At 36.2% G+C, this 18,213-nt stretch overlaps 1 protein-coding gene across 3 annotated transcripts in view; it reads left to right on the top strand.

Annotated features, from left to right (window-relative positions):
* Positions 1 to 18,213, top strand: part of MEMO1 (mediator of cell motility 1) — a 120,730-nt gene that overhangs the window by 64,597 nt on the left and 37,920 nt on the right. For 2 of the 3 annotated variants that reach the window (XM_078056144.1, XM_036119124.2), the window contains 2 exons: positions 9,510 to 9,578; positions 16,551 to 16,663. In XM_078056144.1, the coding sequence (XP_077912270.1) occupies positions 9,510 to 9,578; positions 16,551 to 16,663 (182 nt within the window). The remainder of the gene's footprint in view (positions 1 to 9,509; positions 9,579 to 16,550; positions 16,664 to 18,213) is intronic. The other variant, XM_078056145.1, reaches the window with a different exon arrangement.

The raw sequence follows: 18,213 nt of genomic DNA, 5'->3' as shown, positions 1-18,213 counted from the left end.
AAACAGAATGGAGAGGGGCAATGTGAGGCTGTTGCTTCTGGAAACTGCTTAGAGCCAGTTGTTGTTCAGGTGGATCCCATATGCTCACAAGTGTTTTTAAATTTAGTTTCTAGCTTTCTAGATCCTAGCTTACCTTAAGTAGATCTTGTAGACTTTTCTTATTGCTGCAGGAAATAATTTCATCGGTCCAGTCTTCTCATTTCATCTAGTTCAATCTTCTTATTTTGCATTTTTGCTGCTATTAAGTAGAACTAGGACTATGAGAACCTGATTTTGTTGAATCCAAGGGTTTTTCTTTTCTTTTTTTGTTCTCTATATCCTCCTTGATGAAAAGTCTCTCATAGAATGCGTGGTAGACTTTTGGCATTCACACTTTATGCTATTCACCTGTAACCTTGAAGGTCTCAGAATGAACAAGTGAAAGTCCATGTCATGTAGTAATTGGTAATTTTCCTGACATAGGAATTTAAATTATACCCACACTGCAAGGTTGCTGTGTGGGAAACTGTCATTTAACCAGTGAATGACCATGGACAATGGCCTTGCATCCTCATTTGATTGCAGTTCTGTGTGGGGCACAGAAATTCTGGAAGGTTAGGAGCTGGACTTGGTGATATAAACGGTCTGCTGTGAAGGAGAAAAGGGAGAAGCAAAATTACCCTGTGTTACAGGAAGGATCAGTTTTTAGAGGTATGGTTTTAGTCTAATGAGAAATGATAGGTATTAAAGTATAATTTTGACTTTGCCTTCATTGAGGTTACATTGGGAACCAGAATGACCTGGAAAAGCTAGTAGGGATGACTTTGCATTAAAGTTTTAAGAGCCTGTGAAATACTGATTGGAATACACTTTTACGATGTATATTCAGTTATCTGTAGGGCTCACATTTTCATTGCTCTTCTGACTATAATGCACAAAAGAAAAAACCTTAGATGTTCTCTTAGTGAAGCCTCTTTTATTGTGCATGATCCCTTAATGAAACCTTGTTTCCACATATATTTAGAATCATAGATTCTCTTAACAAGAGAAGGGTCTAGGAGCAGAGGATCAGTGGAGAGATCTTTGATTATTACCATGGCTCTCTTCATTACCATGTATCTGGGCCAGGATAAAGGAAAGTACTAGAAATTCTTTTCTTTGGCTATGATCTTGGTCCTTTCATGAAGTAGAGTTTCTCATGATGTGGGTTAAGACGGATGGTACACTTAATGATTTTTTAAAAAATACTCTGCACTATAGTCTATTCAAGTTGACACTCTCCCTCTCTTTTTGCAACTATTTTGTCTTTATTTCAAGCAGACTTTTAAGCCCTCAAATTCAGAAAGGACTGAAACCATGAAATCTGAGTTCTATTATAAAACAGTATGGAGGTTCCTCAAAAAGTTGAAAATAGAGCTACCATACGATCCAGCAATTGCACTACTGGGTATTTACCCCAAAGATACAAATGTAGGTAATCCGAAGGGGTACATGCACCCCGATGTTTATAGCAGCAATGTCCACAATAGCCAAACTATGGAAAGAGGCAAGATATCCATCGACAGATGAATGGATAAAGAAGATGTGGTGTATATATACAATGGAATATTATGCAGCCATCAAAAGGAATGAAATCTTGCCATTTGCACGACGTGGATGGAACTGGAGGGTGTTATGCTGAGCGAAATAAGTCAATCAGAGAAAGACATGTATCATATGACCTCACTGATATGAGGAATTCTTAATCTCAGGAAACAAACTGAGGGTTGCTGGAGTGCGGGGGGTGGGAGGGATGGGGTGGCTGGGTGACAGACATTGGGGAGGGTATGTGCTATGGTGAGCGCTGTGAATTGTGTAAGACTGATGAATCACAGACCTGTACCTCTGAAACAAATAATACATTATATGGTTAAAAAAAAAAAAAAAAGAAGAAGATAGCAGGAAGGGAAGAATGAAGGGGGGGAAATCGGAGGGGGAGACGAACCATAAGAGACTATGGACTCTGAGAAACAAACTGAGGGTTCTAGAGGGGAGGGGGGTGGGTGGATGGGTTAGCCTGGTGATGGGTATTAAAGAGGGCATGTACTGAATGGAGCACTGGGTGTTATACGCAAACAATGAATCATGGAACACTACATCAAAAACTAATGATGTAATGTATGGTGATTAATATAACATAATGAAAAAAACATATTAACTCAGTTAATCATGTTTTCAAAACCACCCACCTTCCTACAGTCTTACAGGATATATGGTATTCTTCCAGTTTTTAGGGTTGTTGATTTTCCTACTGCATGGAAACTTTCTCTTCTTCCTTAAAATATATAGAGGTCTCTTATGGTAGTTAAGAATGGGTTCTGGAGCTCTACTGCCTACCTTTAAGTCCTGATGTGGTCCCTTACTATTTGTGTGACCTTGAGCAAGTTTTTTAACCTTTCTGTTTTAGTTTTTTCATCTATAAAAGAAAAATAATAATTCCTATCTCAAAGGGTTGGTGTGAGGATTAAATGAATTACTGCTTTGAATTACGTGGATGAGTGACACGGAGTAAGCTTTCAGTAAATGTTAGTTATTACCATTATCATAATTATCCTGTCTTCTCCTCTTTCTCATCTACTCTATACCTACTTGGTCACTAAGATATGTCAGTTTTTCTTTTTAGATTGTAGAACATTCATGTATCATTTCCCACTGGCACTGGGACCTTTCTAGACCATGAGATTTGCTACCTCAGGCCCCGGTTTCCAAGAGAGCATCACTTACCACCTCCTGCCTCTGATCTCATGTTTCTCAGTACTAGACTAATAGCAGTTTTGTATTGTCACTACCCTGCTCTGGAGCGTACAGCAGTTTTTCAGTAACTTGTTTTATCAAGCCCAGACTTCTCTGTCTGTGGCTTAACTCTTACTTCTTGTGCCACTCAGACCAATCTCATATTTTCTCACATTATACACTTGAACATTTGCTCATGTTCTTCCTTCAACTTTTATGCCCTTCCTTTGTGCCTTTACCTCTCTACTCCTAGTATTTCTATTCTACCTATACTTTAAGAACCTGGTGTTTCTTTTTTCTTTTTTCTTTTTTTTTTAAGATTTTATTTATTTGAGAGAGAGAGTGAGCAAGAGAGGGACAGAAGGAACAGGGGGGAGGGGAGAGAGAGAGGGACAAGCAGACTTCCCACTGGGCAGGGAGCCCAACACGGGGCTCAATCCCAGGACCCTGGGATCACTACCCAAGCTGAAGGCAGATGTCTAACTGACTGAGCCACCCAGGCGCCCCAAGAACCCAGTGTTTCTAAGACAACTTTCTGGCTTTTAAGAACTACACGTGGGTAGGAACAGGATTGGTAAAACTGGGAGATATTCATGCTGGAAAGACTGATTGAGAGATCAGAGTATGGACTGAGGGTCAGGGCTTTTAAATTCAAGAATGGCAAACAAGAATTAAAGTCTGAGAAGCAGATCTAGGAAGGACCAGTTTAAACTATAAGGATTAGGATGGGGAGGGATGGGATATGAGTGACAACTGAGAGCAGAGCAGTATTGAAAACATGAGAAGTTTTTCAGGTTTGAGACAGACCAGGACAGGTCCTGATGGATCAAAGGATTTTTAAGGTCCACATAATGGGGCAAGGTAGCATATTTCTGAATTGACAAGGGGAGCCAGTTAAGATCAGGAACAGTTGTTAGGAATCTGAAGTAGTCAGTATTGGGATGTTGGGCACTGGAAGACTGGGGACATAACTGGAAAAAATTGAGCCCTGGTTAGGCTAGAATATCAAGATCAGGAAAACCGAATGTGCTGAGCCATACAACAACTTACATTTCTTCTGGCTAAGATTAGAACTGGGTTGTGAGAATATTGCTGTCCTGAAGCAACTTGATAGGCTCTCTTGCCAGAGGTATATGGATAGAGTATACTACCATTAATCCAACCAGTAAGGCCTTCAGTGATTTCAGGGTGCTTAGTGTAGGTCCCACATTACTTAACTCTTGATTAAGCATACTGCTATCCTATATTGCTGTGATTGACTTATGTGAATCTCTTTTTCTCCATTCATAGTTTAAGCTAGATCAAATGATGACCCTTTTAAAAACAGAGATCTGTTGTGGTAGGGTTAACATACAGTTGCATGTATTTAAAGTGTACAGTTGGATACATTTGAAGTATGTATACACCTGTGAAACCATCACAATTAAGGTAATAAACGTATTCATCATCCTCAAGTTTCCTTGTACCCTTTTGTAATTCTTCCCTTCTGTACCTCTCTTCCTCTTCTTTCCACCCACACCCATTGACTTACTCTGTGTTGTTACAAACTAGTTTTTATATTTTAGTGGAATTCTGAACTCTTTCTGTCTGGCTTTTCTCAACATATTTCTTTCTTTTTTACCATCTTTTTTTGCATAATTATTTTTGAGTTTATCAGTAGTTCATTCCTTTCTCTTGCTGAAGAGTACTCCATTGTATGACTATACCTCAATTTGTTTATCCATTCACCTTTGGAGGAATATTTGGTTGTTTCCAATTTTTGACTGTTGCAAATAAAGCTGGGATGAACATTTGTGTACAGATCTTTGTGGTTATAATGCTTTTAGTTTTCTTAGGAGTGGAAAGCTGGGTCCTATGGTAGAAGTATATTTAACTTCTTAAGAAATTGCCAAATTGTTTTCAAAAGTGGTTGTAACGTTTTATATTCCCACAAGTGTAGCTTGAGTTTCAATTCTACATCCTAAGCGTACTTGGTATGGTCACTCTTTTTAATTTTAGCTATTCTGCTGGGTGTTTAGTGGTAGATTTTTGTAGTTTTAATTTGCCTTTCCTTAAATGATATTGAGCATTCTTTTATGTGCTTATTTGCCATCCCAGTATATTGTTTTGAAGTATTTGTTCATATCTTTTCCTATTTAAAAAAATTGTAGTAAAATACACATAACATAAAACTTACCATCTTAGTCATCTTTATTTTTTTTTTAAAAAGATTTTATTTATTTATTTGAGAGGGACAGAGAGAGAGAGAGAGCATGGGAGGGGGGAGGGTCAGAGCGAGAAGCAGACTCCCGGTTGAGCAGGGAGCCTGATACGGGGCTTGATCCCTGGACTCCAGGATCATGACCCGAGCTGAAGGCAGATGTTTAACTGAGTGAGCCACCCAGGCGCCCCAACATTTTTATTTTTATTTTTTTTAAAGATTTATTTATTTATTAGAGAGAGAAAAAGAGTGTGCGTGGGGGGGGGGAGGGGCAGAGGGAGAGGGAGAAAGAGAATCCTCAAGTAGTCTCCGTGCTGAGTTCGAAGCCTGACTTGGGGCTTGATCCCAGGACCCTGAGATCATTACCTGGGCCAAAATCAAGAGTCAGACGCTCAACCAACTGAGCCACCCAGGCACCCCCCATCTTACAGTATAGTAGCATTAAGTACAGTCACATTATTTTGCAACCAATTTTCAGAACTCTTCGTCTTGCAAAATGGTTAACAGTTTTAAGTGTTGGGTTTGTTTTGAAATTTCTTAACATATTCCGATATAAATCCTGTGTCAGATATATGCTTTGCAATTATTTTCTCCCAGTCTTTGTTTTGTCTTTTCAGTTTATTGTGTAGCTTGAAATCAGTTAAGGCAGGAATGAATTACTCCACATTAATTGGCAAATTGCTACAAATCTGGGCTTGATTTATTGTTTGTTGATTGTCTATACTTAAGAAATGGGGAAAGTGTTAATAATGCAGATTAAACTTAAAATTACATTGTGTTAGTAGCCCTTACATTATAAAAAGTGTAAGAAAGTATGGAAGGAGATATTCCTTCTAATACTTGAAAACTGTTACCTAATCAGCAGGGAACTCATTCAGGTCAGACATATGTCTTCATTATTCCAACCTTGTCAGTTGCAACCATCACTTGGCTATGGATATAAGAATTAGCGTGAAAGCATTCTGTGCCAATCAATGGACTGTGTGGAATTTGCGATAGAATTATATATTTTTTGTTATTTGTAAATTGTGTGGTACATTATCTTTTTATCTCAGTAGAGTTTATATTAAGCTTATGTACACATGTATGCATTTTTTTTTTTTCTGCAGAGACAGTTGTTAAATATTTACCTGCATACCACTGGCCACACACTAATAAATAAGCGCCAGGAAACTGTGTTTTAAACTCATGTAACTTGAATGAGTCAAGAAATAAAAATGAGGTCAGGAAACAAAGTCATTCCATAGGTGATAAGAGAACCAAATCTAATTCTGTGACCAAAAAATGAAGGGGATGAGTAGTAGGGAAAGAAAATGAAAAACACAATACACAGAAGGCCAAGTCAGTTCTCTTATTACTAAAGACACAGAAGAAGTGAGTTATTTTCTTCTAGGAGTTTTATGGTTTCAGGTCTCACAGTTAGTTCTTCAATCCATTTGGAATTTATTTTTGTATATGGTGTAAGAAAGTGGTCCATTTTCATTCTTTTGCATATAGCTGTCCAGTTTTCCCAATACCATTTGTTGAAGAGACTGTTTCTTCCCTATTGTAAATCCTTGCCTCCTTTGTTATAGATTAATTGACCATATAAGCGTGGATTTATTTCTAGGCCCCCTATTCAGTTCCATTGATCTATTTTTGTGCCAATACTGTACTCCTCCCCCCCCGCCTCGGGGAGCAAAACATTAGCATTTATTTGTTAGTTGAGCTTTTTTTTTTTTTTATTAACTTTATTTTATTATGTTATGTTAGTCACCATACATTACATCATTAGTTTTTGATGTAGTGTTCCATGATTCATTGTTTGCGTATAACACCCAGTGCTCCATGCAATACATGCCCTCCTTAATACCCATCACCGGGCTAACCCATCCCCCCCACCTCTAAATCCCTCAGTTTGTTTCTCAGAGTCCATACTCTCTTATGGTTCATCTCCCCCTCCAATTTCCCCCCCTTCATTTTTCCCTTCCTACTATCTTCTTCTTTTTTTAACGTATAATGTATTATTTGTTTCAGAGGTCCAGGTCTGTGATTCATCAGTCTTACACAATTCACAGCGCTCACCATAGCACATACCCTCCCCAATGTCCATCACCGAGCCACCCATCCTTCCCACCCCCCAGCACTCCAGCAACCCTCAGTTTGTTTCCTGAGATTAAGAGTCTCTTATGGTTTGTCTTCCTCTCTGTTTTCATCTTGTTTCATTTTTTCCTCCCTTCCCCTATGATCCTCTGTCTTGTTTCTCAAATTCCTCATATCAGTGAGATCATATGATACTTGTCTTTCTCTGATTGACTTACTTTGCTTAGCATAATACCCTCTAGTTCCATCCACGTCATTGCAAATGGCAAGATTTTGGGTTTTTTGATGGCTGCATAATATTCCATTGTGTGTGTGTGTGTGTGTGTGTGTGTGTGTGTGTGTGTGTACACACACACCACATCTTCTTTATCCATTCATCTGTTGATGGACATCTAGGCTCTTTCCATAGTTTGGCTATTGTGGACATTGCTGCTATAAACATCGGGATGCATGTACCCCTTCAGATCCCTGCATTTGTATCTTTGGGGTAAATACCCAGTAGTGCAATTGCTAATACCATACTCTTTTAATTACTACAGCTTTGAAATCTGGGATTGTGATACCTTCAGCTTTGCTCCTCTTTCTCAAGATTGCTTTGGCTATTTGGGGTCTTTTGTGGTTCCATACAAATTTTAGTACTATTTGTTCTAGTTCTATGAAAAATACTGTCCATATTTTGATAGAGATTGCTTTGGCTGTAGAAACATTTTTCTAGATATCTCTTTAGGCAAGGGAAACAAAAACAAAAATAAACTATTGGAACTATGCCAAAATAAAAAGCTTTTGTACAGCCAAAGAAACCATCAACAAAGCAAAAAGTCAGCCTATTGAATGAGAGAAGATATTTGCAAATGATATATCTGATAAGGAGTTTATATCTAAAATATATAAAGAACTTCTACAACTCAGTAACAAAAAAACAAATAATCTGATAAAAGTGGGCAGAGGACCTGAGGAGACATTTTTCCAAAGAAGACATACAGATGGCCAATAGACACATTGGAAAGATGCTTAACATCACTAATCATCAGGGGAGTGCAAATCAAAACCACATTGAGAAATCACCTTATAGCTGTTAGAGTGGCTAGAATCAAAAAGCCAAGAAATAACAAGTGTTAGTGAGGATGTGAAGAAAAAGGAACCCTCTTGCACTGTTGGTGGGAATGCAATTTTGGTGTACCCACTGTGGAAAACAGTATGGAGGTTCCTCAAAAAACTAAAAGTAGGGGGACTTCTGGGTGGCTCAGTTGGTTAAGTGTTTGCCTTTGGCTCAGGTCATGATCTCAGGGTCCTGGGATTTAGCTCCTCATTGGGCTCCCTCCCTGCCCAGTGGGGAGTCTGCTTCTCCCTCCGTCCCTCCCCCTATTCATGGACGCTTTCTCTCTCTCTCTCTCTCAAATAAATAAATAAAATCTTAAAATAAATTAAAAGTAGAATTGCCACATGATCCAGTAATTCCACTACTCGGTATTTACCCAATGAAAATGAAAACACTGATTCGAAAAGATACATGCCCCCCCCCCACGTTTATTGCAGCATTATTCACAATAGCCAAGATATGGAAGGAACCCAAGTGTCCATCAGTATAAATGAATGGATAAAGAAGATGTGATACACACACACACACCCCACACACACACACACGTGCACATGGACACACACACACAATGGAATATTAGCCATAAAAAGAATGAGATCTTGCCATTTGCCACAACATGGATGGACTTAGAGGGTATAAATGCCAAGTGAAATAAGTCAGAGAAAGACAGATATAATATGATTTCACTCATATGTAAGATGTAAAAAAAAAAATGAACAAAGGAAAAAAAGAGACAAAAAAACTGACTATTAAATACAGAGAACAAACTGGTGGTTACCAGAGAGGGGGATGTTAGTGGGATGACGGGTGAAATAGATAAAAGAGATTAGGAGTATACTTCTTGATGAGCACAGAGAAATGTATAGAATTCCTGAATCATATATTGTACACCTGAAACTAATGTAACACTGTATGTTAATTATACTTCAATTTTTAAAAAGTATAAAAATAAAAAAAAATTAGAAAAAGAAGGTGGGTTGTTTTTGTAGGATATTTATTTTGGTCTGATTTGACTTGCTCTTGGTCTTATTGCTATGTAATAGTCTGCTAATAATATTGAAGAGGAATGTTCAAAACTCACATATTATTAGTATTACATTAGCAACTTCAAGTAAGCCTGGAATATCTAAATTTAATTTGTTCTTAAGACCAAAAAAAATTACAAAACACCTTTTAAAATTTAAAATTGGAACATAGAACAATTATGTGTTTTCTGTTGTCTGCTAGAATTTGCACCATTAGCTACATTGCTTTTTTATCTATACACTCAATTCTGTAATGTTTACGGTAGTTATATTTCTTTCAAAAGGTTTTTTCTTTTGAGAATATCTTGATTTTGAATCTGATGATTAAGTTTAAAAATATTTTGTTTTGTAGCCATGCAGGATATACGTACTGTGGGTCTTGTGCTGCTCATGCTTACAAACAAGTGGATCCATCTATTACGTAAGTAATATACAGTTTTGTTTAAGTGGGAGAAGGTTGGGAATTATAACCACTTTGTCACAGAAGTAATTTGTTTTGGCATGCTTATTGTTATATACTTGATTTCATTAGGAATTTAACTTTTTATATATTTATTATACCTTATATAGGTTATGAAAAGCTTTCATACTGTTTTTCATTGTCTGAACATTTAGTTTTTACTTTTCCTTTTGTTGGTAGTATGTTTAGTTCTGGAAATATAGGAAGGTTAAATATTTTGGTTTTTATTTATTTATTTTTATTTTACTTATTTATTTATTTTTAAAGATTTTATTTATTCGTTTGAGACACAGAGATAGAGAGAGAGAGAGAAAGCATGAGCAGGGAGAGAGGCAGAGGGAGAGGGAGAATCAGGCTCCCCGCTGAGCCAGGAGCCCGATGTGGGGCTCGATCCCAGGACTCTGGGATCACGACCTGAGCCGAAGGCAGATGCTTAACCATCTGAGCCACCCAGGTGCCCAATATTTTGGTTTTTAAATTTTTTTTTTTTTTGCAACCAGGAGATGGGCATCTTTAAGAATGCAAAGCGCTTTGTTCTATGTTAATCAGTTTGTAATTTAAAATTCTTTATTCTACTTGTTAAGTTGTGGTTAATGAAAGAAAATAATTTCTCATTGGCATGATGAGGTAGCTGAATTATTTTAGAATCTGACAGTGAATTTAATATGGTGTTTGAAGTATGTTAGCTCTTAACTCAATGAGAGCTCTGAAATTAGCTTTAAAATTTTTTTCTGGCATATTGAGACTTACTAAATAATATACGGCTCTCTCAAATAAGAAATTTGTGAACTTTCAAAAGCTTCTGCTAGAAATAGCTACCCAAATTACTTATTTGCTGACCAGCATTTTATTTAAATAGTTAATTCACAAATGTGAACCAGTGTGAGGCTCCAGCGTGTACGCTGGTTATACACACTGTGCGAATAGGTAAAATAGTCGTCTCAGTCCCGTCAGCTGTTGACTGTTAGGTTAGGCTTGTGTTAGTAGAGGTGACGCATAGTCATTCAAAAGAAGTAACTCACAGTAGCCCTGATGTAAAAAGAAAGTCTCTCCCCACAGCCTCATCCTTTGCCTTTGAGCAATTTGTTCAAATTTTTAAACAAAAGAGCTGTTCTTTTTTGTTTTTATGTAGTGTGCTCTGCACATTGTATCATACCTTTGTTGGAAATTATTTTTAGTGAGTTTTTAATAATAAATAAAATGATAATGTTGCCAAATTGATGAGGTTTTGGTTAGCCCTGCCTCATTTATGATGTTTTGAGGAGTGTCTTTAATAAGTACTTCTTAATACATATTTAATATACAATTTCAGGTAATTTATTTCATGAGTAAGAACAAAAATAAATTAGATTGGAAAGATTTTCAAAAGTTTACTTCATTTCGGCCTATAAACAACTATAATCAAGGTTAGTTAATATGACAGCCTTTTCCAAGCCTATTTGATAATGTTATTTTCTAGAACGGTACTCCTGAATTAAATTTGGCTTAGTAATATATAGGGAGATATAGAACCTATATTGGTAGATGCAGAAAGCATGTATTAAATAAGTTGATAGAAAGTTTGAATGGAATGAAAAAGAGAAAAAGAAAGAGAGCCAAGGACTAAGATGATGATAAAGGAGGTGGTAAAAAGAAAGGCAAATGATGTGTAAAGATGTGATCAGCTTATTTTTGTAATTAGTGTATAATAATTGAATTTTGAATAAATAAATCTGAAGGTCCAAGCATTAAAAATAATTGGTAATCATAGCTATATTCTCTTAAAAGTGGCCCTTCTTGAGACTGGCAATGTTCCAGAGTCCTTTGAGAATAATAGAGAAAGAACATCTTTCTGGGAACTATGAGAAGTTTAGAGAAAAAATAACAGTCCAAGAGAGAAGATTAAATTCTCTTCCACTACCTTCCATTCTTACCTTCCACATTAATCCATTCCCTGCATGTCAACCAGGATCATCTTTTGTACTGTCTTGTGCTTTGAATGGATCTTTTACCTTTGCATGATTTGGAGTATCTTACATGGAACATTTAGAAGATATTCTTTCTTTCTTTTTTTTTTTTTTTTTTAAGATTTTATTTATTTATTTGACAGAGAGAGAGAATGAGAGCAGGAACACAAGCAGGGGGAGTGGGAGAGGGAGAAGCGGGCTTCCCGCCGAGCTGGGAGCCCGATGTAGGGCTCGATCCCAGGACCCCGGGATCATGACCTGAGCCGAAGGCAGACGCTTAACGACTGAGCCACCCAGGCGCCCCTAGAAGTTATTTCTTAATTGAATTATGCAGATCTTTTGAATGTTGACATTTCATCATACAGTGCCAAAAAATCACATTTGTTAATATCACCACAAATTTCATCAGAAATATCTTTAATTATTGGGAAGCTGTCCATCTCACAGTGATAGAACTTTTGCAAAAGTCTAATTTTCACTTAAAAGCTTCAGTTATGTCTTGGGCAATGTTTTCTTCGAAGTCGGCAGGCCCATTTTGTTCATTTTCTAGAAAATTTCTGCCAGATACCTAAATTGGAATAGCCGTAATTTGTCTACAGTCATTTTTTGAAGTAAAAATTGTGTTCCATGAGAAAAAAAAGTCTAGTTTAGATCACACTCATAATCACAAAAATGTTTTCCCCAAGACATAATTCTGTATATAGCAAAAGTGCTTTATGCATTTATCACCACCAATTTAATACATTTTGTTGTACAGAATATTTTTATAAAACTGTACTCAGAATTCAAGATTTAATGAAAGTAAGTGAAACTGGCCTAAAAATACCCAAAAAACCTTGGTGTGGGTGAAGGTGAAGAATACATGACTAGCAGTACATTTTGATTCCATTACCTTGATCACAGTTCTAATGTGCCAGTGGTTTACCCAGCCTCATTTTTGTACCGTAAGTACAAATGTCAACACAGTGGAAAAGGCAAATAAATTCCTGATTATTATGAAAATAGTTTTGATTTTGTGGACTTTTTGAAAGGGTCTTGTGGAATCCACAGTTCACAATTTGAGAAGTGCTATGTTACAGGGTGATTGGATTTAGATTATGGGTGTTGGGGAAGGCATTTCTTTTCTTTTCTTTTCTTTTCTTTTTAAGATTTTATTTATTTGAGAGAGAAAGAATGAGAGACAGAGAGCATGAGAGGGTGGAGGGTCAGGGGGAGAAACAGACTCCCTGCTGAGCAGGGAGCTCGATGTGGGACTCAATCCCGGGACTCCAGGATCATGACCTGAGCCAAAGGCAGTCGCTTAACCTACTGAGTCACCCAGGTGCCCCGGGGAAGGCATTTCTGAGGAAATGATTTTTAAGCCAAGCCAAAGGGACAATAGCACTTGTGAAGGCTTTGAAGTAGGCTGAGTTGTGTTCCAGTCATAAAGGAACTGCAAGACCAGTATACATAAACTATTGTGATTAAGGGGTGGTGGGGTGGGGGGAAGTAATGCATGATGGGGCGGGGCCAGGGCATTTGAGACTTCAGAACCCGTTTTAAGGAGTTTAGATTTTCTCCTCTAATTATGAAAAGTCATTGAAAGATAAGCAGGGGAGTGATGGGATCTGATTTATGTTTCAAAAGGAGTACTTTGGTTGTTTAAGGAATTTAAAAAATGATATATTTAAGTAAGTTGTTGTATTTACTGCTGCAAAGTCTTTTGCTATTACTAAAACTTTAATTGAAAACCTGGAACTCAGGATGTACTTAGATAGTAACTTGATTTTGATTCATATCTTTCAGAAAGCCTTTCAGGGTAGAAAAAAGAGCAAAAGGAATCTTCTTTGGGGCCATATGACATTTAATTTAGTTAAGATATCTCTACTTGCCAGGAAACATCTTTAAAAAATTACTTGTGTTCCATTATTTAAAATAAGTAGTTGAATATTTATGAGGGCAGATACTCAGGTAACTTATTTATTGGTTGCACAGCCCTATACTTCTCATAGTAAGTACTACACAAATGTGAATTCTCTGGAGGTATTATACATAAACTACATTTATTTCTAAGAGAATACCTCTTGACTTTTTTTTATATTAAGGGTTTTTTTTTTTTTACATGTGTGACAACAGTGATGATATGCTAATATTTATCAGTTATTAATTTAAAGGCAAAGCACTTCGCAATTAATTGAAGGGAGAGAAAGCGGCATTGCTTCCCATGCCTATATTACTCATTTTTCTCCAAAATATTCCTGTGGCCTTGGTGTTTATGGATCTAGCAATCTAGCCCCTCCCCCCAAAGAGAATGCATTATTTTTTATTTACATTATTAATTTTCTTTTTGTTAGCATATAGCTAACAAAGAGACCCATTTTTAGATTACTAATATGCACTTTTTCCCCCTTCTTTTCTTTTTTTTTTTTTTTAAAGATTTTATTTATTTATTTGTCAGAGAGAGACAGAACACAAGCAGGGGGAGAGGCAGGCAGAGGGAGAAGCAGGCTCCCCGCCGAGCAAGGAGCCCGATGTGGGACTCGATCCCAGGACCCAGGGATCATGACCTGAGCCGAAGGCAGCCGCTCAACCGACTGAGCCACCCAGGCGTCCCTTCCCCCTTCTTTTCAATGATGTCTAGCCTATTTTTTGGTTTATTTTTGGGTTTATCACTTATAAGGATTTCATATTGATGTGACCTAAACCTCTTTTTCCCTGTGTTGCATATGAGTGAGTTTCTGTTAGACTGGAGTACACAATTGTCTAATTCAGGCGGTGGGAGCTCTTTTCTCCACCAGTCTTATCTTTTCATCTAGGTTGGGTCTGGCAAAAAAGGCCAACAAAGTAAATAGTCTGATATTGCAGGGGACAATTAGGCTTTCCAAGGTGACCTTCAGTGTTTATTTCTGGAGTAGTGCTTGTATTTTGGTCACTATTAGAACCTTGTTACACTTACCTAGAAATGTATCTGTGTCTTGAGTTTAAATTGATATTTTAAAAGTCATTTCATATTTTAGTTATATATGCTAGATTTCCTAAGAGCGTTCTGATTTTAAATATTCTATTCCTCTGTCTTGTCATAGAAATGCATTCCTCAATCATGAAAATGCCTTCTTTTTCATACTTGATTCTTGGTTCATGTAATACTTGTCCTTAGGCAAGTCACCTAAACACTCAACCATGATCTATGTCCCTTTAATTTAAAAACTTGTGATGATGTTTATGTACTGTTAAGATAGGAGAGCATAATGGTTACCACTTTTGTTCATTTAGGAGTCTAAATTTGATGTGATCTTTTTTTTTTTTTTGGAAGTGGCTATTGACTTTGCTAATAGTGGTGATGATAAGAAGGGAGTATTGGCAGTGGAGGAAGGGGATGAAAAGACTAGAAGTGGCCTGTGGATGAAGTCTTATGTTTGCTATCTGTGACATCTTGAGGAAATTTTGGGACTCTAAACTGAGAATCTCTGTTTTCCTTATCTACATCTTCCTTACCGTCCCTCCCCCCACCACAGCAAGTAACATATAGCAGACAATAAGTTAATTTTCATAACTGTGATTGAATTTTATGAAAATAAATATATTGCCTAAGCACATTCCTTGGCTTGCAAGTTTTTGATATGAAAGAACTAGCTCATGTCTCAGTCTTTGTCCATTAATTGAGCAATGAGTATAATTAATTTTTTCTAGGTACATAGCTTATCATCTATTCCCTTCTTTCTCCTAGTTTTGGTTTTTCAAAAGTAAATTTGTATGTGTGTGTTGGGGGTGGGTTTCGTTCATTTGAATCTGGGAGAACAGAGAAAATGGATAGTTTTGGAATTTAGATTGTAGTGATGTTTGAGATAAAATGAGGGGAAGTTAATTTTACTCTTGATGTCAAGATAGAGGGATTGTAAAGATTTAAGCTATAGTTTAGCCCACTTCTTTTCTTTAGCTACAGTGCAAATAACACATAATCAAGTTTCTTTGTTTTTGAGAATGACTTCTATCTACTTGAATGGGAACAGGGAAAGCTTATTATACAGAATTTTTCTCAACAAGATTCCTTTTTTTTCTGCTATGGTAGAAATGTGGAAATAGCTTTATCAGAATGGCTCTTTGTAATGATATTTTGTAGGGAGTTTTAGAAATTATACTATCATGTATTTTTATTAAAGTTTATTAAAGTTTTATAAAGTTTATTAAAGTTTATTAAAGTTGATAGATCTTATGAGGCAAGTTTAGAATGTGTTAGAATATTGAGATTTTATTTATAGCTGAAATGTTTAAATTCAATGAATATAGCTATTGAAAACCTTCTGTATCCTAGGCATTATGAATGCAGAGATGATTTTAAGCATAGCAGTTGATTTACTGTAGGTCATTAAATCAGTAACTAGTATGCCCAGGTGTTGAAAATGTTTTTTTTTTTTCTTTAAATGGTCCAACAAAAAGACAAAGATAAGGAATTGAACTTAATTAACTGAGGAGCATATCAGTTGTGGGTATATTAGTTTGCAAGCACTGCCATAGTAAACTATCATGAAGTAGGTGGCTGAAAACAGAAATTTATGTTCTCTCAGTCTGGAGGCTGGAAGTCCAAGATGAGGGTGCTGGTAGGGTTGGTCTCCTGAAGCCTTTCTTCTTGGCTTGCAGATGGCTGTCTTCTTGATGCCTCTTCACATGGTCACTTCTCTGTGCATGTGTGTCCCTGATATCTCTTCCTCTTCTTATAAGAACACCAGTCATTGGATTCAGGCCTTATCCGAATAGCCTCATTTTTACTTAATGATCTGTTTTAATACCTTATCTCCTAATATGGTTACATTCTGAGGTACTGGGGTGGAACTTCAACATAAATTTTAGGGGTATGTAGTTTAGCTCATAATAGTAGGTAATGAAATCAGTCAAGAAAGAAAATGGTGCCACATGTGATTTTTAAAAATTACTTATTTTTTTCCCTTTTATTTAATAAGGTTTGTGTAGAAGTACAATTGTTCTGTGCTTTTTGTTGTATATCTCCTAGCCGGAGAATTTTCATCCTTGGGCCTTCTCATCATGTGCCCCTCTCTCGATGTGCACTTTCCAGTGTGGATATATATAGGACACCTCTGTATGACCTTCGTATTGACCAAAAGAGTAAGTATATAGAAATCTTATAGCTTTTAAACAGCTAAAGATTTTTTTAAAATAAGTTAATTAAAAAAATAAAAAATATGAATATTATAAGTAAAATCTCAGTTTTAAAGATAAAATTGATTTCAACTTACTTGCAAAAAGCAAAAACAAAGAAAGAAGATCTTCTGTATGCCTAAAAGACAACTAGAGTTTTTTTTGCCAGCCACAAAAATCTGTCAGATCCACTAGTCTCCAGCCTGTTCATATTATATGTGTATTCAGGGAAGTGTCTTGTACTCACTGTACCATGAGACAAGAAATTAGTACCCACAACAACTTGAAGAAAGATTCTGGGCATGTTAGTCTGACTCTATGTATATTACTTTCCTCATTGTAAATAGGTCATGATGATAATGCCTTTATTTCTTCTCAAATGATTTTTATGGGGGCAACAAAAGTGAAACACTGAAACAAAGGTGCTTCATAAATCTTGTGTGTTTTATTTTTAAAACATGTCTCTTATTTTGATATATATTTTCCGTAGGATTCTAGAAATCACACCTTTTATTTAGTTGTGTCTCATTTTATACATTGAATGTGTAAATTAAAATCTTTTGATTCTATAATAGTATTTTTGGAGGAGTGGGGAGCATAATTTTAAAAATATAGAACAGTAGAGAGAATAGTGAAACAAATATTCTTGTATTTACCATCCACAATTGACTCAGAATTTTCCCCTTAACTCCGTTTGCTTTCCCAAAAGCCATCTTCATGAGCTTGCTTTGTATTCTCCCAGTTCATCACTTTATATTTTAAGTATGTTGGGTGCTTATTGTTTCAAGAAATCTTGGAACAAATTCTTCTGTAGGATGAAAGAAGCCATTTGCAAAATAGACAATCACCTCTTTTTCCTTATTTTTTAGGCCTAATTTTTCATAAATGGGGTTTTAATGATTACTGAGTATTAGTAATTTATTGTTAGAATAATTTTTACTAATGAAACTGGAGTATAACTAGCTTTATTACTCCCTGTGATGCTTTTAGGGAACACACTTTATTTTTAAAACCTTGTTGGGGCATTCAGAAAATTTTGGTTTTAGATAGCTGCCTAATAAAGGAATGGATGATATTTAATCAGGTATGATTTTGCAGAAAAATGTCATGCCATCATTTGTTTGTTTCTTTGATATTGGTAAGCCCATTTAAGAATGTAGTTATAAAAATGTTGGTTCTGTTTTATGATAAAACAAAAATATTCTTATATCACTTTTTTTACATATTAAATTTCATCTTTTTCTTATTATATCAATTTTTAAGTGTAATTCATCAGAAGGGTCTGAATTACTAGATCATTTTAGAATTATTTATGGCATGATACTATGGTGAATTTATGTCCTGGTCTGTCCCAGAAGCTTAATTTTTAATTTTGAGGGAAATAGCATGCTTAATAGGAATTTTCTGTTCTTTGTATGGCAGACATCTGAGATGGGAAATAATAATCCCATAGATTTTGTTATAAAACAAAACAAAACTTAAAAACTGTATCATTAACCTCACAAGTAGGTAGAGCA

Source organism: Halichoerus grypus, chromosome 10 (assembly GCF_964656455.1).
Source record: "Halichoerus grypus chromosome 10, mHalGry1.hap1.1, whole genome shotgun sequence".
Lineage (NCBI taxonomy): Eukaryota > Metazoa > Chordata > Mammalia > Carnivora > Phocidae > Halichoerus > Halichoerus grypus.
This window is presented reverse-complemented; position numbering and strand designations above follow the sequence as displayed.